The following is a 24,667-nucleotide window of genomic DNA, read 5'->3' on the forward strand; positions in this document are numbered from 1 at the left end:
TAGGTCCTCCAGCATAACTCTATGCTAAAGGTTCACCAGTGGTTGACCATAGAATTGTGTTGGAGGACCTACACATGTCTACAAAAGTGTTCTCCAGCGAGACTCTATGTACAACTTCTGACAGAGTTGTGCTGGGGGACCTAGAGAAATCATATTAATCAAATCTATGAATAATCAAATCTGCAAAATTCAAAGCCACAAATGTGGAAGGCCAACTGTAATTACAATTAAAATACACTCTCATGTAGAAATTATTTCTGCAGATGCTTTGTTTATAAATCTGCATAAAATCACCCCTTAATAGAATTATCTGAAAGTGAATCACACTGATTGTAATGAATTTGCTTTCCAGATAATGTATTTAGTACTACAATGCCAGGAAGGTTTACAGAGCAATGAAAGGAGGACTATAAAGGAGCTTTTTTTTTTTAAATAATGATGATGATGACTGAGAATAGCAAATGCATTTCTGTACATTATCTTTGAGGAGATCAGATAACAACAGAATGGATATGGAAAGTATTGGATTATTTAGAGATGGATAGATTAACAAATCTGGTTAGAAATAAGTCATTTAGAGACATTTAAGAAAGAATGAATGGGAGTGATAGAACTACTGAAAGGAATATTAGCCAGTTAAAAGAGAGAAGGAAATAGGAAGAAAAAGTTCTGAAAAGAAAAGAGAGAGAAGTCTACAAGTAAATAACGGAAAGTAAAGATAGGGAAATAAGGAAGATGGAAAGAAAGAAGAGGAAAAGATAAAGGTATAGGTAAAGAGGAGAGATTTAGGAAGTCATTTTTATGTGTTAAGTAAGAAAGAGAATGTGATGTTAATGGAACTGACAGATCAAGAAGGAATGAATGGGCTGGGTAACTTGTGGTTGTTTTTACCTTTTAAATTGTTGTATGTGATGAAAATCATACTGAACAACAACAACAACAGAAATCTGAGGAGAAGGACCTAGACTCAAAATCACCTCTCCAACTCACTGCTCCTCTGAGGGCACATACATATTTGTACATATACATGTCATGGTGTATATTATATTTGTGTGTGTGTGTGTGTCAGTCATGGTGGGTGTGAGAGAGAGCTGTCTGTCATTTCAGTCACTTTGGGTTGTGGTCTCACCCACTGCTGCAGTGTAGTCCCAATGTTCTTCATAGAATCATAGAGTTGGAAGATACCACAAGCGCTATCCAGTCCAAACCCCAGACATGCCAAAATATACAATCAAAATACTCCCTATAGATGACCATCCAGCCACTGTTTAAAGACTTAAAAAAGAAGGAGACTTTGGTTTGGACCAAAACTGATAAGCCATGTGTCCTTGAGGAAGATGTCATAGTTATTATGCTCACATTGCAGATGGATGGCATTCTTAGGGCCACTGAATGAGTTCATTTCTGAAGGCAGACTTGAAATGGAGACTTTTCAGTTCACATCAACTCAGTGGAAATTACTTCCAAGTAAATATGCAGAGGATTGCTTGTTGTACTCCACTACACCAGTAGCAACTGGTAGAGAAGAAAGTAAATTTCCTAATGGTGGGAAAAGGTAGACAAGTAGAACCTATGGACAAGTGATTATTCCGTATGTACAATGTAAGCAGGAATTGTGTCAGTCCATTTTTTTCTGTCACACACCAGGCAGACAAACAGGTGTTCGTATACAGCCATATTCCAAACAGGAGGAAGTCCACAGACCATAGATAGACTACATATACATGTAGTTCAATAAGTCAGGCATGCAGACAACCCCTCCTCCACACTCACACAAGCATAGCTAAAAAAAGAAGAGTATCTTTAAGTATTTTTACAATACTATTAAAGGGCTGTAGAATCTAAAAGAAGTAGATAAATACAGCTTGCGTACTGTTGCGGCAAGGAATGCACACTGTTTTGAAAATACTAGAAGATGACAAGGAGTACATACCACATAATTTGTTTCAGCTCTGGAGATTCAAAACAATTATAAATTAGGCCTGTGTTGCCATATGTACAATGGATTTGTGTCACCACTCTTTTCCTTCAGCTCCAATGGACATAACAGCATAATGAGGGAACACAACCTGAGGGGAGGATGGGCAGGTTTGTGTGAATTCACAGATGACCACTTGAAGAACTAGTTACAGGTAAAGAACCTGTCCTTCTTCGTCATGGTCTCTGAATTACACAAATGAATTAGACTAGCAAGCTGTAGTCACAGGAGAAGGGAATGTTGTGACACCAAGCACCATGTGTAGTAAACCAAAACATGTTTTATTAAACAACAAGTAAGAAGCATGCAATAAACAACCCTCAGTACAAACCAGAAAGCAGCACTGCCCTCCCAAAAGCTGCATCATTCCTTGCCCTGGTAACCAGCCTGTAGTGATAGATGAAAATCAATGGGTGGGACCAGATTGCAGCTTTGCAGACATCCTCTTGGGGCATTCCACTGAGAAAAGCAGAGGATGCTACTACCACCCTGGTAGAGTGTGTTCAAATTCAAGTGGGAGGAGTGTTCTTAGGCTAAATGAATGGTAGTAGTCACCCATTTCAAGAAATGTTGAGGAGTGACTGGTAATCCAAGCAGCACACAGCCTCTCAGATAATCTCAAATCCAAAGTCTGGTCAAAATGGGATGCAAGTGCTCTTCAAACATTGAGCAAATGCAAAAAGCGCTCGGTACCAGTACGTAATTGAATTTTGAGCCAATGTAAGTAAAACAATGTCCTTGCTCAGATGGAACAAAGATACCACCTTAGGAAGGAAGGTGATGTCCAGATGGAGAACAACTTTGTCTTTGTGGAAACAAAGGTAAGGCTGGTCCACATGGATTGCACAAAGTTTACCAGCGTGCCTAGCTGAGGTGATGGCAACCAGGAAGGCAGTCTTCCAAGTAAGATGGCTGAGATTGGCTGTAGCCATTGGTTTGAAGGACTGTTTGGAATGTTGCATGAGGGCCAATTCAAGACTCCAAGACAGCATCTGTACTGAAGAAGGAAGAATTTTTTTATTAGTGGGGCTTGAAAAAAGGATGGATGACCGTCAAACTGGTAGTGGGCACAAATGGCTGCCAAATAACACTTCAAAGAAGAAATGGAGAGACCAGCTTCTGCTAGAGATATCAGAAAGTCCAAAAGCTGCAGAACTTGAACCCAAGAAGATGACAGGTCCTTGTCGGCTAGGAACGCCAGAAATCTGGTCCATTTGAGATGGTAGGATTTCTGTGTTGATGGCTTGTGAGCTGCCTGTATGATAGTTTGTATGGAATTGGGCAAAGAAGTCATGGTCAAATCCACCAACCGACAAGGTGAAGCATCTCCAGGTCTGGATGTCGAATTCGTCCTCTGTGTATAGTGAAAAGGTTGCAAGGGTACATGGAGATACTCTTTGTGAGCCAGCTGGAGGAGAGAAGCGAACCACGGCTATCTCAACCACCACAGGGTGATCAGGATGGCATCTGATCTGTCCTGTCTCATCTTCCCCATGACTCTGGTGATGGATGGGAATGGAGAGAAGGCATACAACAGTTTTCCTGTCCACTCGAACAGGAAGGCATTGCCTCGCGAGCCTGAAGCTCTGCTCCTTGAGCAAAACTCTGGGCACTGACGATTCAGGTGGCTTGCGAAGAGATGGACCAGCAGTGAGCCCCAACATCGGAACAGCTTCTATGCCATGTTGGGATGGAGCATCCATTTGTAATATGAATCTGAGGACCACCTGAGCTGGTCTGCCAGTTTGTTCTCCTTGCCCAGTAGTTGGACTGTGTGCAATACAATGTTCCTTGCAATGCACCATTCCCAGTTGCAAAGGTTGAGGTTGAATAATGTCTGGGAACTCATACCATCTTTTTTGTTGAGGTAGAACATGATGGTGTTGTTGTCATTGAGCAGGAGCACAGTTCGGTGTCCAAGGAAGGAATAGGAGAATCTCAGAGCTTTTTCCACTGCTATCATCTCAAAAGTGTTGATGTGGAAAGGTTTTTCTTCTGAAGACTACTTTTCTTTGTAAGATGCTCCAAGTGAGCTCCTCAACCCTCCATCAAGGCATTGGTTGTGAGGGTGAGCTGTGGTTGCAGAGGAAGGAAGGGCATCCCCACATACACATTGGAGGGGTCCAGCCACCAGTCTGGTGTCCTCACCACTGATCTTGGGATTGTGGGTCTTTTGAAGGGAAAGTGAATTCAATGTCTTAAACCAGAGTCTGCCTGGAAGGAGCTGTAAAGAACCAAACATCCAGATATGGATGGTTATACAATGCTGATGAAGGAAGGCAGCTAGGATGGCCATGCATTTTGTGAACACTTTGGGAGCTGTAGAGAGGCTGAAGGGCAAAACTGGTAAGGATGTTGCCCCACTGTAAATGCCAGGAATCTTCTGTGGCAATTTTGGATCCCTACTTGGAAGCAAGCAACTGGAATCGGTTCGATAGCATCCTTAGAAAGATGTGTGTGAACTTTGTCGAGTAGAATGTCAGAGGAGGGTGTAACCCATAAGATTCCTGTAGGGGGAATTTCTTCGAATTTGAGGACATAGCCCTTGTTGATGATATTAAGCACCCTGGAGTCTGATGTTATGGAGGCCCATTTGGTGACATAACAGGCTAGTCTATGTCCAAAGAGAGGCATACAGAGGAAGCACACACAAGGAGAAAGTCACTGGCACTTTTTACCTTGGTTGTCTTTCCTCTTAAAGGATGGTCAGTATTGAGGATGAGGAAGATTGAGAAGGAAATCATTGTCTCCTTGGTTCCAATGGGCTGGGACCATTTGTGCATAGGATGGATGTTGCCAGCCCGATCAACGACATGGAGTGATGCATGGCAAGGAAGAGGACGTGCCATATTTCTGTCCCGTAGTCTTCATTTTATGTTTGAAGTCCAGCTTCTCATCCATTTCCTTGTTGAAAATGCTGGAATCATCAAAAGGTATGTCAGTTCGGGCCTGAAGAAAGAGATCTGAAGCTCTAAGCCAGGCATGGCGTCAAAGAGCCACCGAACCTGACAGCACCTTTTGCACACAGACCGGTATTCCTGCTGGTAAGCTAGGGAAGCAGACAGACAGACGGTCACTCACTCTTATGTGAGGCAAGGGAACTCCACCAGACAAGTGTGGGGAGTGGGCAGAAGGCGGCGAAGGAGACCAATGAAGCTGTCTCACCAGGGAGTCCACAAGTTCGCCTTCCAAAACCGAACCGCTCTGAGTACCACCTGTAGAGACAGGGTAGGAGAGTTAGGTTTGTCAGACAGTTAAGCCTCAGATCTAGTGACCCACTTGGTGGGAGTGCAAAGAAGAATGTTGTGTTTCTTCTTTCTATCCTCCTTGTCTCCAGATTTCTTGGAGGGCTTAGAGGTTGAGTGAGAGACAGTGTCGGTTTTGACTGTCAAGGACTTCCACTTTTTTGTGGGAGTGTCCTTGGATTCATGGGCCTTGGGTTCAAGCCTACACTAACTTTTGGCTGAGGAAGGGGCCTCATGACTCGGTTTCGAAAAGCCAGGGAAAGTGGTGTAATTGTGATGAGGCAATTCTGTCACTGAAGGCCTTCTTGGGACTGGAGAGGGCAGGGGCACAGAAACAGTTGTTGAGGGAGGCACATGCGCCTTCAAAGCCCTTTCATTCAAAATCTCCTGAATTTTCCAAACCTGAGGTGTGAAGGCCCTAGAATGGGAACAAGTTTACATATTGTGCCCCTCACCAAGGCACAGCAAGGATTTTCACCTCACATTCCTCACAACTTGTGAAGGACATGGACTGAGAGGCCATATTTACCAATGGAAGCATCGCCAAACAGTCATTTCAGGGCTTCTTTTTGCTCCGTGCGCAGGCCGTGCTGTGTGGTTGCCGCGGCCTGCTCCCGGGGCTCAAAGAGACGGCATTAAGCTGCCCGTCTGTCAAGCCCCTAAGTAACTATGGTCAAATGATTTATAGACAGGAAGTTACAAACTTATAAAAGAAAAAAAACAGTAATACTTTAAATGAGAATTGTGTTCACTCCCTTCCACAGGTCCCAATAGGCCAGAGAGAATTTTCTTGCTTCCTTTGTTCTGAGAAAAACAGCAATAGTCTTTACAGCTGAATGTGTAGTCTCCTCCTCTTCTACACAATAACCAGTGCCTTATCTGAAACACAGCTTCCTAGCTCTGCATCAGCATTTGTTTTCAATGACGACACTCAACCCAAGCACTTGAAGCAACAGAGGGCAGCTGAACACTATGAACATTGCCTTTCTTCACTACCGTGTGGCCATAACTAACTCATACATCCTAAGTCAAGGGAAGGCATTCAGACAAGAGCATTCTAATTTCCCTTCCACCTGCTTCTCCTTATTTTTGTCCATGCAGTAATTATCTTCAATGTTTCTTTCACAGGCCAACCAGTACACATTTAACAGAAGGAGATAAGAGCAGATTGTGAGAAGGATAAAACAAATGAACTGATAACAATTTGCAAAACAGTCAGGAGGCTTCTGGTGGTAAAATACCAAGCAGTTGACTCACCCTGGAATGAATATGAGCAATTCTTATTTTTTTAAAGCTAGGCTTGCTGTGAAGATGCTCTTGTAGCAAATCAAAGCTTCTAGGCCAGTTTTTATTGGATAATGTTCTTTGTATCATACAGGAGTTATTTCAAAGAACTAACCATGCTGACTACCATTTTGACTTTCCTTCAGTCCAAAAGCAGGATGCAAATATTTTGACAAACAAGCTTTGAAATTGATGTGCTGCAGCAGCACCTACTAAACACCAATATTTCACTGTTAACACAAAATTCCTAGACAACTAGTACCCACGCCATTCCTCAATAATCAGCATTGTCTTTCAAAATCAGGAAAATGTGTTTTTGAGGCCACAAGGACTCACCTAGTCACCCTGTGGATTTCCATGGCCATGTGAGGAACTGAATCCTGCTTTCCAAAGTCATAGTTCAATACTCAAACCACCATACCCAAACCACTGGCTGTAGGTGTACTTCCTAGTAATTCCCATCAATTACTACAACTTTTTTACTTCTTAGCTAACTGCAGCACTCTTTCCTGTCTTGGTATATCAAAATGCCAAATTAAAGCATGCACTTATTGTTGTGGTTCATTTTGGTTTGGAGTAGTGCCTCGTGACATGGTTTCTGGGTATTAACCTTTAATGCCTGTACAACTTGCTGCTTACCCATACTTCATTTTGTTTCTCACCCAATACATTTCAAGAGAAACAGGTCATCTTCCCTTGTAGAGAGGCGTGCTTTTAACAAAACAAAACAATCCTTAGAATTCTAGCAGTATAGCTAAAATTTACTTTGACATGCCCTGTGGGAATTGAAGCACTGAGAAAGCCAAACAAAAACAGAGATGCTACCGTAACAGCTCCTAGCAATGGTAAAATGGTGTTAAAATTCTAGAAAGATTTTTAGAAGATAAAAAGTTTATAGAAATAATACAAAATTTCTAAAAGCTATAACAAAAACAAAAAAAACTACAAAATGAGAATTAGTGGGAAGGAATTTGTTAGGACCAATTATAAGGAAGATTGCAACACATCAGTCATGCAAAACTGAGAAGGGTAAGAGGGGAATGGGCATTCTTGCATCTAACATCACAGACCTTGACACAAGCATGCCATCCATCTGAAGAAATAGACTTAAATCTACAAAAGCTTATACAGTACTACCAATTTCTTTCTTTCTGTCAGTCTCAAAGGTGCTACATGTCACAAGCAAAAATTAACCAAAATGTGTTGCCTTTTTTGATTTATTTTTTTTTAAAAAGAAGTCAGAATTGTCTTTGGATGAGGAACCAACAAGAAGCTTCAAGAAGCTACATGAAATTGCACAGCACCATACAAACACAAATTGCCAGTCTGGATTAACCCTAAAATTCGTATGCCACTTTAAAGACTACATGTTTACTATAGTAGAAGCTTTTGTGGATTGTCGCACATTTCATTAATCACATCTGATGAAGGCAACTATAATCACGAAAGCTTAAGCTATATTACATGCTAATCATAAAGGTGCTAGAGGACCCCATGTTACATATACAACTCTTAATAGCTTTCATGTTATAAAGAATATTTAAGGCACTATGGTCCAAAACACACTGCAGAAATAATCCAGTTTGAAACTGCTTTATTTGCCCTGTCTCTATGGTAAGAAATTCTAGGAACTGTAGTTTGGTGAGACATTTAGCCTTCTCTGTCAGGGAGCTCTGGTGCCACAATAAAATACAGTTCCTAGGATTCTCTAGCACTGAGCCAGGGCAGTTAAAGCGGTATGAAACTGGATTATTTCTGCAGTGTGTTTTGGATCTATGAGTCTTGAACCAGAACTCCCATCAGCCTTACTTCAGTTCCTTTCTTCTGCAGCAAGGTCTGCTGGAGGACTTTCAGGCTATGGGGTGTAACACAAAAGCATAGTAATGCACTATTCAAATATCCATCACCTGACTTGGCAACTGGTTAGGTGATCCAAGCAGGAGTGGGCAAAAGTTAGATCAAGATCTACTAGTAAATCTTACAGAAAGTAAATGTGAAACAATTTCTATGTGACTAGTTCTAGTACTGAAAATGAACTCCTGGTCTGAGCATATGTGCTGAGGCAGTTTTTAAAAGCTTTTAAAAACATTTGTCATCAGTGCTTATGCATTGTGAAACTGCTGGGTATATAACTTGGAAGTTATCTCACATGACTGCACTACAGGATTGTGGCAAAGTGAAGTGGTGTGAGTCAGTTGGTGACCAATTAAAATCCCATCAAAGTTCATAGGGAGTTAGCATCCCAAAGGCAACAGAGTTGAAGTCCTAAGGTCAAAAGGAAACAGAGCCTGGAAATATTTCTTCTTCACAACTTATTCCAGAATCCCCCAGTCAATATGGATATATATAAATAAAACCCAAAGTAATGTTTCCTAGTTTTGGGAAGAAACAAGGTGGTCTTCCTCACTTCTGCCTTCATGGCTGCCACAGTAGCTCAGGAGGGCAGACAAATATCTTCTATAACAGGCCTGCATAATGTGGCAGTAGGTAAGGGCCAAAATTTAAAAAGGATAAACTTCTTTGGGCTGCAGATAGGTTTTTAGCAGCTCACTTTTCTACATTTCACTTGAGAGGTGAGAGTTTATTCTTCCTCTGCTACAGCTGTCCAGTTCTTTTCCGGGAGAAAGCAGGGCAGCAAAGGAACCTTGAGGAGCAAGCATTTAGATCTACAGTGTAGATGCAGACTGAAAGAAAGAGGCTGGTAGCATGAGATTTTGTAGATTTGAGGCTACTTCCTCAGATGCATGAACTTTCAGTTAGTCTCAAAGGTGCTACAAGATGGGTAGAGGTGCCTTCAGCAGCACCCCCAGCCTTCACAGTCCCACGTAGCTGCTGCCTGGTGGGACTCAAAGGCACCACCACCATGCCACTCCCAGGCCCTCAGAGTGAGGGAGAGGGAAAATGAATAGAGAGGTATTGCCTCACTCCAACCTTATGCTACTTTCTTGTGGGGTAAGCCATAGTGGTATAATGACTGGAGATTTGGATTATGACTCTGGAAACTAGGGTTCAATTCCCTGCTCTGCCATGAAATCCACTGGGTCACCTTGGACAAGTCACATGCTCTCAACCTCAGGGGAATGCAATGGCAAACCTCCTCTGAAGAAATCTGGCCGAAACCCCCTGGCCTGAGGGTCACCATAAACCAGAGACGACTTGAAGGCACACAACAACAACAACAACAACAACGAAAGCTCCAACAGGAAAGCCAGAGTGGTGTCAAAGTTTAAAAATTGGAGACCAGGGTTTGAATCCCCTCTTGGTCCACTGAGTGACCTTTGGTAAGCCACACTCTCTCAGCCTCAGAGGAAGGAAAAACCAATCCCTCTGAACAACTCTTGCCAATAAAACTCTGTGATAGGGTTGCCATAAGTTGGAAAAAGAAGGCACACACCCATTAACCTCAATGGGTCGCATCTTCACACTCACATTACCAGTGGCTACTGGGATGGCAGTGCCTTAGGTGTCCCGTGGGTGGGGCAGAAACCCACAGGATTCTGAAGGATGTGGGAGTAAAGGAGTCTTCAAAGCCCCATGGGGCAGAAGCCCCACAGGAGTCTGAAGAGGGTGGGGAGAGGAGCCTTCAGAGCCCCATGGGGTAGAAACCCCATGGGATTCTGAAGGGTGTGGGAGAGCATTCAGAGCCCCATGGGAAAGAAACCCCACAGGACTCTGAAGGGTGGGGTGGAAAGAAGCTCGAGGGAGTGAGGGAGGGAAGAAAATGGCTACTGGGGTCTGTTTTGCAAGGGTGCTGTGGTTTGGAGCAGGTCTGCACAACATGCAACCTTGACTACAGCCAACAATGTCCTCCAAATTGTTGTGAGCCGCTTGAAATGTTTTAGTGGACCGCATGCGGCCCATGGGCCGTATGTTCTGCAGGCCTATTCTATAACTTTAAGTCTGTTCTCTGGAGCTACTATTTTACACTCCAGGGGTTTCAGAGGAAGCTAAGATGGCATTATGGTTAAATGGCAGTACTGCAGCTACAAGGTTGTGAATTCGATCCCAAGGCTCAAAGGTTGACTCAGCTTCCATCCTTTTGTAAGTTGATAAAATGAGTACCCATCTTGTTGGAGGTAACTGGCTTACAAACTGTAAACCACTTAGAGAGTGCTGAGCTCACTGATAAGCGGTATAGAAATGTAAATGCTAAATGCTGGTATTTAGTGAAAGCCTAAAATCTGTCCATCCCTATCAATGAGAGACAGCGTCCTTTCTGTGAACCTGAATGAAGGAAGTGACGAAGTGCACCTTATTTCTTCCCAAAGCTAGGAAACATTACTTGGGGTCTTTTTTGGACTTCCATGTTGTCTAGGGGATTCTGGAAGACGTTGTGAAGAAAGAAATATTTCTAGTCTCTGTTTTCTTCTGACCTTAGGACTTCAACTCTGTTGCCTTTGAGATGCTGACTCCCTATGAACTTTGATGAGATTTTAATTGGTCACCAACTGACCCACACCACTTCACTTTGCCACAATCAGGTAGTGCAGTCATGTGAGATAAATTCTAAGTTATATACACTGTCACAGCAGTTTCACAATGCATAAGCACTGCCAACAAATGTTTTTTTTAAAAAGCTTTCTTTCTAGCTATTTTAAGAAAGTGACCTGTACACCAACTAGTTCTAATTTTTCATATAACTATGTGCTTACGAAGCCTGTTACACCACCCAGGGCTTCCATCCCAAAATCCAGAACATGCTTTTTCAGGCTGACTGCTTCTAAGGATTTTGTAGCAGGCATCTCCAGTGACTGGCTCATACCCAAAGCTTCCCTTCATTTGCTGGCTTCTCTCAGCTTTCCTGCTCTTAGACTTGAGATTCAACTTGTCCAGTTTCTCCCTCTCTCAAGCATCAGTTTCCACTGCTCCTGCTTTCTATATTCCCACCACAGGACTTTCAGACAAGGTCTCATAGGGCCCATTTGCAGTATAGGAACACATAAAGCCATGATATTGATCCATCAAGCACAGTATCATCCACTTTGACTGACAATTGTTGTCCCTGATTTTAGACAGAAGACCTAGTTCAGAATGCCAGTGACTGAAATCACCTACAGAACCTGGGTTATTGGACAGTATTTGAATATTTATCAATCAATGAAAGGGAAAGAACCCAGGATCATTCTGTATACTACATGTGGCAGAAGACAGGATGGAACTGCAACTCCCCAAAACAGAAACAACATTGGTGTGAGAAAGACGTATAGGATGGAGCTCCCTACCATTGTTTCCAGGGTTCCTAAAATTACCCTGAACAGTACAAGATGGAACTGTCCTGTAGTAAATTTACATTTTGGACTACAACTCCCAGATTCCTTCAGGAGGATTTTGGGAGTTGTAGTCTCAATATCTGCAGCTCTCATATAGCAAAATAAAATTAAAAGGGAGTGAAAGAATGGCCACCTAAAAAAACTTTAGATGTCATATATTATGCAAGCCTTAATAGCCAAAGACATTCCAAGTTAAAAATTTAGGACGGGATGTATGCATTCCCATTTCAAGAAAAAGAATAACATTTTTTCATATTATGATAAAACATAAATAGAAAGGCATCACTTACTCCAACAAAATTCTTTCTTACTATAAAATGTATTGTAACTTATTGTAAAGAATATATTATTATAAACTTTGTGATTGTAGTCGTTTCATTTGGTTTTATTATTGTAAAATACCCTGGGAGCACTGCAAGTTGGGAGTTACATAAACATTTGAAAAGACTAAATGCTACCTTACTTTTTACTACTTGTTGGAGAGAACAACACCAATCATTTAGTCAATATATATTACTATAAAACAATAAAGGAAGCAGATGGAACAAACCTATTTTTCCTACATTTTCAGTATGAGTTAGTTTATCCTAAGTAAGATGTAAATTACTAATATAAAGAACTATGATGTCCTCACTATGTGCTAGCCACATGTTCCTAAGGCAGTTATAATGAAAAGACCCCCAACCAACCCTCTCACAAATATTATCTCAAGGAAATGGCAAAATAAATGCATGATTTAAACCCAGTTTCTTACCTCTGGACGACCTTCATAATATGTTAACATCGATTTTGTAAGCACAAAAAGCCTCTCTTTGTAATTTAAAGGAGACGTCCTCTTCTTTTGTTGAGATCTTTTAATCAAAGTCTCTTCTAGAATAGCATTCATATTCATTTCAGCCACTTGATCAATCTTTCCCCAGCCATTGAAGATCCAGTTCTGTAAAAAGCAAAATAGTACATGGATATCATATTTTTCTGCAACATAGAATCATGGTAGTAGGCAGTGAATTTCTCAAAATGCAGTGGAACTGCACTCCTTACACAGTAACTCAGAAATTACAAAAGTTAAACATTAAGCAGAAAGATTTATACTTTACTTAGCTGAGGTAACACATTGCCTCTACCTGAAGGGCTGTACTTCACTGGTATGAGGAAAAAAAGCTTCTCCGCATACTTAGGACTCCTCCAGACTGCCCAATAGTACTGGCAAAAGTTGGGGCATTCTGTTTTGAGATTTCATGCACTGTAATGCCTTTGTTTGCACTTCTGCATTCAGTTGTTTCTGTTCCTGCATCCAATTGTACCCTAAATATTTTTTATCCTTTTTTGTCCTTTTGCTGATTGCTAGCTGCAGTGCTACCAACAAATCTGAAACTTTTCTCATGCCACTTTAGCACTACAATTGTAAAATGAGAGAGGGGTGCAGAAGAAACCTTCAGTCCCTAGGTGATGGAGTATCGGAGGCACTGCATTGCAGTGGTTCCGGTCCTACCTCTCAGGCAGGTCCCAGAGGGTGCTGTTTGGGGACAGTAGCTCCAGAAAGAGGGAGCTCCTTTGTGGAGTCCCTCAGGGAGCTATTTTGTCCCCAATGTTGTTTAACATCTATATGAAGCCGCTGGGTGAGATCATACGGAGTTATGGTGCTGGGTGCTATCAGTACGCTGATGACACCCAAATCTATTTCTCCATGTCTCGTTCGTCGGCCTCGAATTCTAATGGCATCTCTTCTCTCAATGAATGTCTTTGGGCGGTAATGGGCTGGATGAGGAAAAACAGATTGAAGCTGAATCCGAACAAGACGGAGGTGCTCATGGTAGCGGCCCCGAAACCAAGAATTGGGTTGCAACCACCAGTCCTGGACGGGGTCACACTCTCCTCTAGTGACTGCGTTCGCAGTCTGGGGGTGCTCCTTGACTCGTCGCTCCTGATGATAGATCAGGTTAATGCGACGGTCAGGAGCGCCTGTTATCAGCTTCGGCTGATACGCCAGCTGCGCCCTTTTCTGGAAGTAAGGGATCTCGAGACAGTTGTGCACGCGCTGGTAACCTCACGCCTTGACTTCTGTAATGCGCTCTACATGGGGCTACCCTTGTGCCTGGTTCGGAAACTACAGCTGGTTCAAAACATGGCAGCCAGGCTTGTGTCAGGAACATCCAGAAGGGACCATATCACTCCGGTTTTGAGGTCCCTCCACTGGCTGCCTATTGGTTTCCGGGCCCAGTACAAGGTGTTGGTTATTACCTTTAAAGCCCTAAATGGCTGGGGTCCAAGCTATCTCAGAGACCGCCTCTTCCCATACAATCCTCCCCGCGCTCTCCGGTCCTCTGGGAGGAACTTGTTGCAGCCTCAAAAATCGAGGCTTGCGGCGACCTCCCGGAGGGCTTTCTCTGTTGTCGCCCCTAGGCTCTGGAACGGCCTGCCGGACGAGATCCGTCAATTAACATCTTTGGACAGCTTCAAAAAGGCTGTCAAGACAGATCTCTTCAGGCAGGCCTTCCCATACTGAAATATCCCGGCCTCAGGATCTCAGGATTTCCCCCTCCTCAGTAATGTCTCCAAAGCCCCCTTTTCTTTAGAACTGAAGTTGCAGTGGTTTATTGGTTGGTATTATTTTGTTTAATTTACTGTTATTTTAACTAGTTATTGTGGTTTTAAATTAGATATGTTGTTTAATAACTTTTTAAGGGGGGAGGGAAATAAATTGTTTTTATGCTGTATGTTATTTTAATGCTGTAAACCGCCCGGATTGGTTCGCCACAGGGCGGTATATAAATAAAAATTTATTATTATTATTATTATATTGTAAGTGGACATCTAATGGACGAATGAAGTCTCCAAGGGAAAGGTCACAACCCCATTTGAAATGTCCTTAGTGGGACTACCCAATAATACAGCAGGAGAACTGAGATAATTGATATAGGTGTTTATCACACAGAGCTTTTTGCAGCTCAGATCCGAAGTGACTGTGGGTCCAATGATGCGAATTCACGTTATAATGTGAATATTTTATCACACCTGGTTGCCCTTCCATTGCCTTTCCAAATCGGGGAATCGAATCTAAGGCAAGTCACTTGATGTGGATTCAAGCAAAGTGGAGTGAGTGCAAATTGTATTACCACACCGGGGGCATTCAACGATTCGAATCTGCACCCTTGCGCATGCTCAGTGGGGGTCTGAACGCATCGTGACCTTGTACGTTTGCAAGTTCTTGTTCCCTGTTTCACGTAATTGCGTGAATATTTGCCTCGTGAATATTTCTGTGTCTTCTTCATTCCCCTTTTTTATTTTTCCTTCCATTTCAGCAATTTCAACACACACATAGATAGACAGACACAGACAGACAGACATATCTGTATATTCACATTCATGCACATACACGCATGTATATATTCCAAAAAAAATGAGTTGCCCTGAAAGTTGCCCTGAAAGTGAAAGGACCACCAAAAGGAAATGGGGGGAAATTGCAGCGCTGCATCATGGAAATTTGCAACCCGAGGGGTTTGCGGTGGTGTGCCAGAGCAGAAGCAAAGTTGCATTCCACACCAGACCAATTCGGAGTGAAATTGAAGTGAGCTTGAAAGCGAATTCTGTGAATTCACTTTTTTCCGATTTCGCCAAAACGAGGGGTCACTTTGGAATCACTGCGGATGCTCCACAGAAGGAGATCCCATAGAAAGGAATCGTGTCTGATAAAATATTCACGTTATAACGTGAATTCGCATCATTGGACTCGCAGTCACGTCGGATCTGAGCTGCAAAAAGCTCTGTGTGATAAACACCATAGATGTGTGACATTTACAACCCTTGCAGTGGGAGTAAAAATTCCAGACTAGTACTAGAATTTTAGGTGCAGGGAATGGGAAAAGAAGAGTGCTGCAACAATAACAACAACAATAATAACATTTTGCCTTTTTCCCAGTTCGGGATTCAAATATGCCTATCTGTGCATTTTTTTTCTGCAAAGTAATTTGGCAAGTTGTTCAGAGTGAATATTTTGTATGGATTTTAAAGAAATAATACATTAAGTACAGCTACATCTCTGTCAAATCCTGAGCCTTTGGTCCAGGCTGCAAGAGCCCTTGGTGTTGAAGATGTATATGTAATAAAGAACAGAATGTGTGTAGCATATTAAATACCATATATACTCAACTGTACATTAACCTCATGCATAAGCCGAGGCCAGCGTTTGGAGATGAAATTATAGATTTTTATATGACCCATGGTTAAGCTGAGGGTAAAATCTGGAGGCATGTAACAAAGGATGTAAAGGATGAAGCAAAAGAAAATGATACCAAATAACTTACAGGAATAACTGTTTGTGTTCAGCCTAAAGGCTGGATGGATGAGGAGGGAACTGCAGTAATTGGTAGCTATGCGATGTGTATGAGAAGCGACCAGAAACAGGCAGGGCTAAGAAAATATGCACATATCAAAAAGGATGTAAAGGCAAAAAAATGGTGACATAGGGTCTGTACAGATGGGCAGCATGCAGCCGCCCCTTTACTGGCCAGATTGGGGCCGTGGCAACCTCACCTTGCGGCCTTGATTTGTCCTCTAGAGAGCGTAAAAAGGAGCCACAAAAAGTGGCTCCTTTTTTGCGCCCTCCAAGGGGCACCATAGCCACCACAGCACGGCTTTATGATGCCCCTTTGTGCTATATCATGTGGATGCAACACCAGAGGGTATCATGATGGTGTGAGTCGTGTAGGCCAGCGTGTGCCAAAATGGTACCCTGGGGCGGGGTTAGGGCATCCAGCATGTGGACGCTGTGCCCTAACTACACTCACAGGCTGGCACAAAGTGCAGGTCTGTATAGGCCCTATGTTAGCAGGGATTGTAGCCTTTAATGTGGCAACTTTGCCTGAGTTTAACCTAGAAAAACTGGCAAACATACACAAATGCCTTATTCAAATTCCTCAAACCACAATTCTACAATACCTCTTTGAGGGGAAGCACTAAAGAGCTGAGCCAGTATGGTGTAGTGGTGTGAGCATTGGGCTATGACTCTGTAAACCAGGGTTTGAATCCTGGCTCAGCCATGGGTGATCTTGGGCAAGACACACTCTCTCAGCCTCAGAGGATGACAACGGCAAACCCTCTCTGAAGAAACTTGCCAAGAAAACTCTATGATAGGTTCATTTTAAAGGTAAGGTAAAGGTTTTCCCTTGACTTCACTGTCTATTTGTGTCCAAATGTAGGCGCTTGGGTCTCAAACTGCCGCTGTTGACCTTGTGGTTGTCAGAGTTGGTATCTTATCCACCAAGCCACCGCATTCCTTGTAGGTTCACCTTAGTGTTGCCATAAGTCTGAAATGACTTGAAGGCACACAATAACAAAACAACCAAAGACTTGCCACTGCCGCCATTTTCCTATGCAGGCATCAAATAGGCTAAAAGCAGTACTGCGGTAGAGAGAATAGGATGGGTTAGTGCTTCTTTTAGGTGCCTCTGGGAAGGACTAAGCTCTTGCCTTTTTGCCATTCTACTCAGAGAAGGGGGTGGTTCCAATATTGATAAGAGTTAAAAGTACAATGCTTACAAGACCCATCGATAAGTCAACCCAGGTTTTGGGGGTAAATTTTTTTGACTAAAATTTCTAGACTTATACATGAGTATATACAGATAGGCGTTTGAGACGTTGTTTGCATTTGTTGAGAAAGAAGGTATTTGTCTGTATCTGGGCAAGTTTCTTGAAGCACCAAATTTAGCTGAATGAAGTGGAAATCCATCAACTTCTTTAAGAAACTTGCCCAGAGTTCCACTTCATTCAACTAAATTTGGTGCTTTCCATAGTGGTAGAATGAAAAGCTACAAAAGCTCATGTGACAAACTTCTTTCTTTTTTTCAGTTAGTCTCAAAGGTGCTACAAAATCTCTATACATATGACTATATACAGTATGCATGATATAAAAGCATACTTAGGCAAACCAAAGTAAACAAAGTCAGTGGATTATTGTGAACACCTGCAATGGATCCAAGCCAAGCAATGTACATATAGATTTACCAAAAACCAAAATATGAGGGAAAACTTCTCTAAAATGGAGACTAGATGGCACCTGACCCCAGTTAGGCTAGCAAAAATATATAAAAATTGTAACCCTATAAGTTGGAAATGCCAAAAAGACTATGGCTCCTGGTTTAATTTGTGGTGGACATGCCCGGTGGTAGAGAAATTTTGGAAAACAATTCACATCACAGTCTTTAACATACTGGAAATCTCCTTTGAAATGAGACCTGAATTGTACCTTTTGAATATGTTGCAAGATTTGAAAAGTGTACACAGAAACAAGTTTTGGAAAATAATATTATACAGTGGTACCCCGGGATACGAATTGACCGCGTTACGAAATTTCCGGGGTACGAAAAAGTTAGATTTAAAAAAACTGTTCCGGGTAACGAAAGATTTTTCGGGTTACGAAAATCTTTTCGGCGCGTTTCGGCGCGAAATTCAAAGCGCGGCTAGCGGCTAGCGGCTTTCCAGCGGCTTTTCGGGTTGCGAAATGTATCGGGTTACGAACGGCGCCGCGGAACGAATTAAATTCGTAACCCGAGGTAGCACTGTATATGATTTCGATTGCAAGAACTTTGCTGGCACAAACTTGGAAAGTGTCTGAATTACCTTCTGTGGACAATTGGCTATATAAAGTGATTGAAGCAGCTGAAATGGACAAAATATCATGTACTATTGGTGGAACCTCTTACAGTAAACACAATCGAAGCTGGAAAGCTTTATTTTCATATTGTGAAAAGATTTGGAGCTATGACAATTAATTCTTACGAGACAGTATAGTAGAGCTATAATGGAATATATTTCTTAAGGAATGTCAATAAGATAAGAACTTTTGAGCATTCATTTAACTATAATTTATAAGAAGTAGTTTAAATATTAAAAAAATCACAACATCTAAACAAGTCAAATGGAAGATATGAATAGAAGATACAAACTTAGTTTTGTAATAGAACTTTAAAGAATGAATTATTGTCACTTTGCTATGTTTTTTTTCTGTAATTCTTTTAATAATAAAATAAACTTTAAAAAAACACCTGCAAACTTGCTGTTGGGAGACTCTAAAGAGACAAGGTCGGAGCAGAACAGGGCTGGAGAAAGCCTCTTTGGCACTGAGTTCTAATAGTCCCTTTGGCCATTCTGGGTGAGGTTGATGGACGTGGTAAACCAAAACAACTAGTGCCTAAGCTTCCCCCAATGGTGAAGTAGAATTTTTCTCCCTGATGCACTGTTTTTTTTTTATACTGTATATATAATTTGTGATGATCGTATTTTCTGTGGAGGAAGCAAATGAAATTGGCATTCTCTATTTGTACTCTGTAGAGATCTAGAGCCCTTTCCCTCTAACACAATTATAGCACTACAATTCCAATTCAACCACCATGGAGCCATCTTATTGAACCCTGGGGTTTGCAGTTTAGGGGGGGGGGGGGGCATTGAGAATTCTCAGTCAGAGAGTTCTAGACCTTCATCAAATTACGAACCCAAGAATTCCACAAGATGTTCCCATGGCAGCTGAAGTGGAATATAGCACTATGATTTGTTTCGTGAAAGTGCACCTAGTCCATTCTGTCACTTCAGTATTCTAGTACCTCTTTTCTACCTCACTCTGCTGCTCACTCTATCATCCAATCCTAGAGACAGTCCATGTTAAGTCCTTTTCTAAAAAGAAAGAAAGAAAGAAAGAACAAAAAAGAGCAACATCTAGGGGCCTAACTACCAGCTATTTCCAATACCAGTCTGAAAACTAAGGGGCTGTGCAAACTGCCCCTGAAGCGGTGGCCTGCAGCCACCTCCATCTTTGCCAGATCGGGGCCGCATGCTGTGGCCCTGATCTGGCCTTTCCAGGGCGCAAAAAGGAGCTGTAAAAAGTGGCTCCTTTTTGCGTCCTGGAAAGGGTGCCATAATACATGTGGACGCAGTGCCAGAGGAGCGCCATGATGCTACATGCCATGTGGTGCAGCGTGCCACTGGGGCAGAGTCAGGGCATGCGTCATGTGGATGCCATGCTCTAACTCTGCCTCCAGGCCAGCCTTAATGGCCAGTCTGCACAACCCCATAGTGACTAAGAAATAGATTGGCAAATGAGATTTAGAGTTAATAGGTGTAAGGTATTAGTTATTTATTTATATCCCACCCTTCTCCCAGTAAAGGGATTATAGGTAATGCAAATCAGAATAAAACTCCTAACTAACAAGAATGTGAATTAACTCTCAGTTAGACTTTGGGATTGATGGATCACAGCAAGCTCACAAAAATAGATCACAGAAATTATTTTCTTCTGCTAAAAATATCAAGTGCATTTTGGCCTCCTCAAATAATAGTGGGCAGAGCTGGAGAATACGGAATAAGATCACTTTAAAAATATGAAAGGCTGGATCACCTTCATAAGGGACTGAATATCAGGATTTTTATTTCAACTCAATTAAAAAATTAAATTCATATATATTTAAGGCAACCTAAATTAATAATGCAATTATCTCAAAATACATTATTTACAAATGAAGCTCATTTCTATATAGTAGCACGATGGCCACTACCTACAAAAAAGAACTGTATGTAGTATATGCCCAGATGTTGGGTATATTGTCAGCTACTTGCTATGACAAACACAAATACAAAGTTTTCTAAAATGGTATACTGTACTTCAAACCACCACAGTCTGCAGATTGTTAATAGGGGAAATTCCTATAAAATTGGGACTTTCACACTTACCTGTCAAAATCTGAGTTGTGTCTTAATATATTTGTGCTTCAGTGTAGGTTCCTATTGAAAAACGCACACAGCAGCAGTACTCATACAAATCATCCAACAGATTGAAACTGAGAGTCATGTGGCTCATCATGTTTGCAATACCTGTGGGAGTTTCAAAATGCGATCCCTCCCAAATTTCCATAATTCCCAGTGCCACCAACCCTTGTTCAGCCAGTCTAACTTGTTGAGATAGTCAAGCTCCACAACTACAAAAAGTCATCAAGAGTTTCAGATGCTTAGCTCATCAGGTTGCTAAGATGTTTATGACTCTCAACTCTAATTGTCAAAACAACACTTGTATAAGCATATTTCAGATGCAACATCACAATGTCTAGTACATGAAAACGGAACGGTATAGCCTCACAATGATGCACATGGGTTTCATTGTGAATATTAAATTTTTTAGGGTACCACCATAACAGAGAGGACATTGAAAGATGGTGTGTAGGTTGTCTAAGATGTACTTAGTGTTTGTTAAACAGCAGGACATTTTTACACTTGTCTTTCAAAACAGACAAGATGAAGTCTCCCTCATAAAAGCAATCAGCTCCTCAGGAGACAACAAGCCAAGACACAGCTCAGAAGAAGGCAGAGGCGCAATGCTTTATACTTTTCATACTACTTTAAGATTATTATTGGGGCTGCAGTATCATATAAAAGCATACCATATCCACAATAAAATGCAACCATTTCTAGAACTCCAAATATGTTTTAAAAACCTTCAAACCTGGAGAAAGGGAAATTGAAGAAGAACATATGTATCTTTACCAAATGCAAGGGCATTGGACTTAACAAGTACAATTTATATAGTTCTCAAAAGGAAATGAAAGCCAATATACTCCCTCCTACCTTTCCATTAACCTTAGCTGTCTAATAATAATAGTCTGTTATGAACTTAAACATTTTTATCTGTACATCTCAATGCCTGTTTTTTAAAAAAATCTCTAAACTCATTTTCCACACAAGGAACTTGCAGCACTAGGACACTGAGTAACTGTCACTGACTGAGTCAATGGCAAAATCAATCCTAGTCTTCAAAATCTGATTTTTCGTCACCTACTCCTACATACTTTGAACTGCAATGGAAAAATGACTGAAATTTCTGATAGACTTGCCTGAGCGCCTAAAAGATAACCTTAAAAAGTCATATCCATCATCAAGAAACACAAAGAGACTATGTATCCAAATCTGTTTGGCTCTGTGGCAAATTCAGTGCCTTTTAAAATAAAAGATTTTAAACTGACCATGGTTATAGGTCAGTGGTGTCGAACCTAGGCATGTGTGCCAGAGGTGGCACTCAGAGCCCTCTCTGTGGGCACACGCACCATAGTCCCAACACAGAGTTCACCAGAGTTTGTCACTAGAAATCCAGAGGGATATGGCACTTTGCAATAAATAAGTGTGTTTTGGGTTGCAGTTTGGGCACTCAGTCTCTAAAAGGTTCTCCATCTAAAAGGTTATAGGTATTCACCAACTGGCTTCAAGTCAATGCAGTGAATCCTAAATTTTCTTCCAGAAAGAGGGGGGGAAACTATCCTGTCTGCTGGAAAGAAGAGGCAATTTTCCTCCATTTTCAATATTTACTACAGGACATCATTCCTACATGGGGAGGGAAAGAAAAATATTGCAAAAATGATAAGGGGGAAAAATTGGTGTGTGTGTGCAGAGAAACCCTGAGAAGAAGAATCCTGGACTGATGAGAGTCTTCACAGTTCAAGATGTATTCTGCACAAAATGGACATGTGGTGGTTTTGCACAGAGAAAAGCATTTCCATGTAGGAAACAACTTTTTCTATGCACAAAATGCAGCACTTGTGGACATTAAAGATTAAAGGTATAGGTTTGTCCCTTGTCAAAACTGTCCAGTCGTGTCCGACTGTAGGGGGTGGTGCTCATCTCCATTATTAAGCCGAAGAGCCAGCGTTGTCAAAGATAACTCTGTGTTCATGTGGACAGCGTGACTGCACAGAATGCTGTTATCTTCCCACCAAAGTGGTACCTATTTATCTACTTGCACTTTTACAAGCTCTCCAACTGCTAGGTTGGCAGAAGCAGGGACTAGTGACAGGAGCTTACTCCATCATGTGACACTTGGGCCTCGAACTGCCAACCTGCCAATCTTGCCATTGTCAGAGTCTGCATCTTAACCGCTGAACCATTGCATCCCTGACATACCACCCAAAATATCACATGGTTGATTAGCACTGAAAACAGAATTTCATATGCTTAATATAACATTTTCAGGTAGAAGTCCTGAATTGTGAATTGCCTTTGAAAACTGTGGTTTTCGAAGTCTCTCCTGCAGCAGGAAGAAAATTGCGAAAATTGCTTGTTGCTTGCTTTGAGAAGAAAATTAGTGACAAATTACATCCCTGCTCCCACACTGTTTCAGAGGGTATCCCAAACATCTGGAGAGGTTGAATGGTTAAAAGAAGAAGAGATGAAAAATGGCTTTCTCTTTCTCTCCCCCCCGCCCCACCTTCTACCAACATGAAAGTCTGAGGAGTGGAACGCTTCTGTCTCCTTACAACAAGATACTAGATGGGATCTAAACCTCTGTAGTCTAAAAATGACTGTGGTTATTGTATAATTTGGGAGTGGGTGAGAAAGATGTCATGGTTTATATATGTATTTGATTCAGAAAATGTCTTATCTGTTGGAATAAACATAGTCAAATCCAGACCATCTTTACACTGTTCCAAGATTAGGCCTATAGAATGCTATCTTGTTCTTTCTCCTTGATAACATTTAATTACAAAAATTTTCTTTGTGTTACCCAAAACACAAATGTCTACATTCAAAACATCTCCCTCCTGTAGTTAGGCATGGGATATGTTTGCACTGCAAACATAAACTAGTTGATAGAAGCTATGACAAACGAACTTTTTTAAAAACGAATTTGCAAGGTCTGCTAGTGGTATGGGATGTGTGGGCATTTGGACCAATGTATGCCAAACTGAGCAAAATACCTAAATTCTGCAGACAGTGTAAATCATGCAACTTGGGCAAATAGAAATGGTTTCTTTAACTTTGTATAACACTTTCTCCAACGTTTTTACTAATCTGCATAGTGCACACCACTTTCACTGAACAGAGAGGACGAAGAACAAGTAAGCATTTGGGGTACTAAACTTAGCTGATTAGGTTGTTTTAAAATGTAGTAAATAAATGCCTCGCCTTATGATACAATAGGACAGAAAAACTGTCATAATGAATGGTAGTCCTTTGAACAATTAAGGCCGTTTTTCATTAAACAAATATCCATAAAAAATAGCAATTGCTTTGTTCTTCAGTATTCCAATGGTCTGTAGTCATACTAAAATACTGATATATTGTGGAACTGCTACAGAACTAGCCATTTAGTACAAAGTAAAGGAAAATATAAATCACAAATAACTGCTGATTTCCAAATAATCAAACAATTTTCCAAATAATTTATGTTCCACATAAAACTATGTGAACAATAAAAATGGTGTATAACTCCTATTAAAGTTTGTAATACAAAATGTGCCAATTTTCTCATTTCCTGAGTAAATATAATGTGCTTATTATCTATTGCTCTTCAGTTTACAGGAAAATGTAACATGACCTTTGGGTGCTAAATATATTCTGCACTGCTGACCTGTACAAAAAATAAATATTTAAAAGTATTTCTTGCAAGACTTTTCTTAGCAAAGACAGTCATATGAAATGGAAACTGGAAAATATATATTAAAAGGAAAAACTCTAATGCATTGTGGGATTAAAACAACAACAAAAAAGAAGAAGTCAGAACTTGCTTGTCTGCATTTAAAAGGAAACTTACCCAGAAATTCTCAATTGTCTTGCACTTGGCTGTTTTATTTTAAGAATGAAGCAATGATAAACATTTTCAATCATGCTTCTAAATTCTAAAACTGAAGCTTCATTCTAAAAAGGGTCACTTTGGCCCAGAACAGAACGTTGCTTTGCGGTGGCCTGGGGCTAAAATTAGGGTTCGGGAGAACGGAGCAACTGCATGTTCCAGAATCCTAGCATGTGGCGATAGCGCCCCCCACATAGGGGCTGCCATAATGACGCAAGCAGGGCACAGCGTCGACACACCGGGCTGCCATGCCTGTGTCATTGACATGCCACAGTGCACCTATGGC

General features: G+C 41.4%; 1 protein-coding gene across 1 annotated transcript in view; it reads right to left on the minus strand.

Annotated features, from left to right (window-relative positions):
• Positions 1–24,667, minus strand: part of LOC149312710 (tyrosine-protein kinase Tec-like) — a 79,475-nt gene that overhangs the window by 29,930 nt on the left and 24,878 nt on the right. Inside the window, exon 4 of the mRNA XM_089527219.1 lies at positions 12,532–12,714. Within this exon, the coding sequence (XP_089383345.1) occupies positions 12,532–12,714 (183 nt within the window). The remainder of the gene's footprint in view (positions 1–12,531; positions 12,715–24,667) is intronic.

The sequence above is a fragment of the Sceloporus occidentalis genome, unplaced genomic scaffold, assembly GCF_023333645.1.
Source record: "Sceloporus occidentalis isolate IW3139 unplaced genomic scaffold, rSceOcc1.0.p SCAF_5, whole genome shotgun sequence".
Classification (NCBI taxonomy): domain Eukaryota; kingdom Metazoa; phylum Chordata; class Lepidosauria; order Squamata; family Phrynosomatidae; genus Sceloporus; species Sceloporus occidentalis.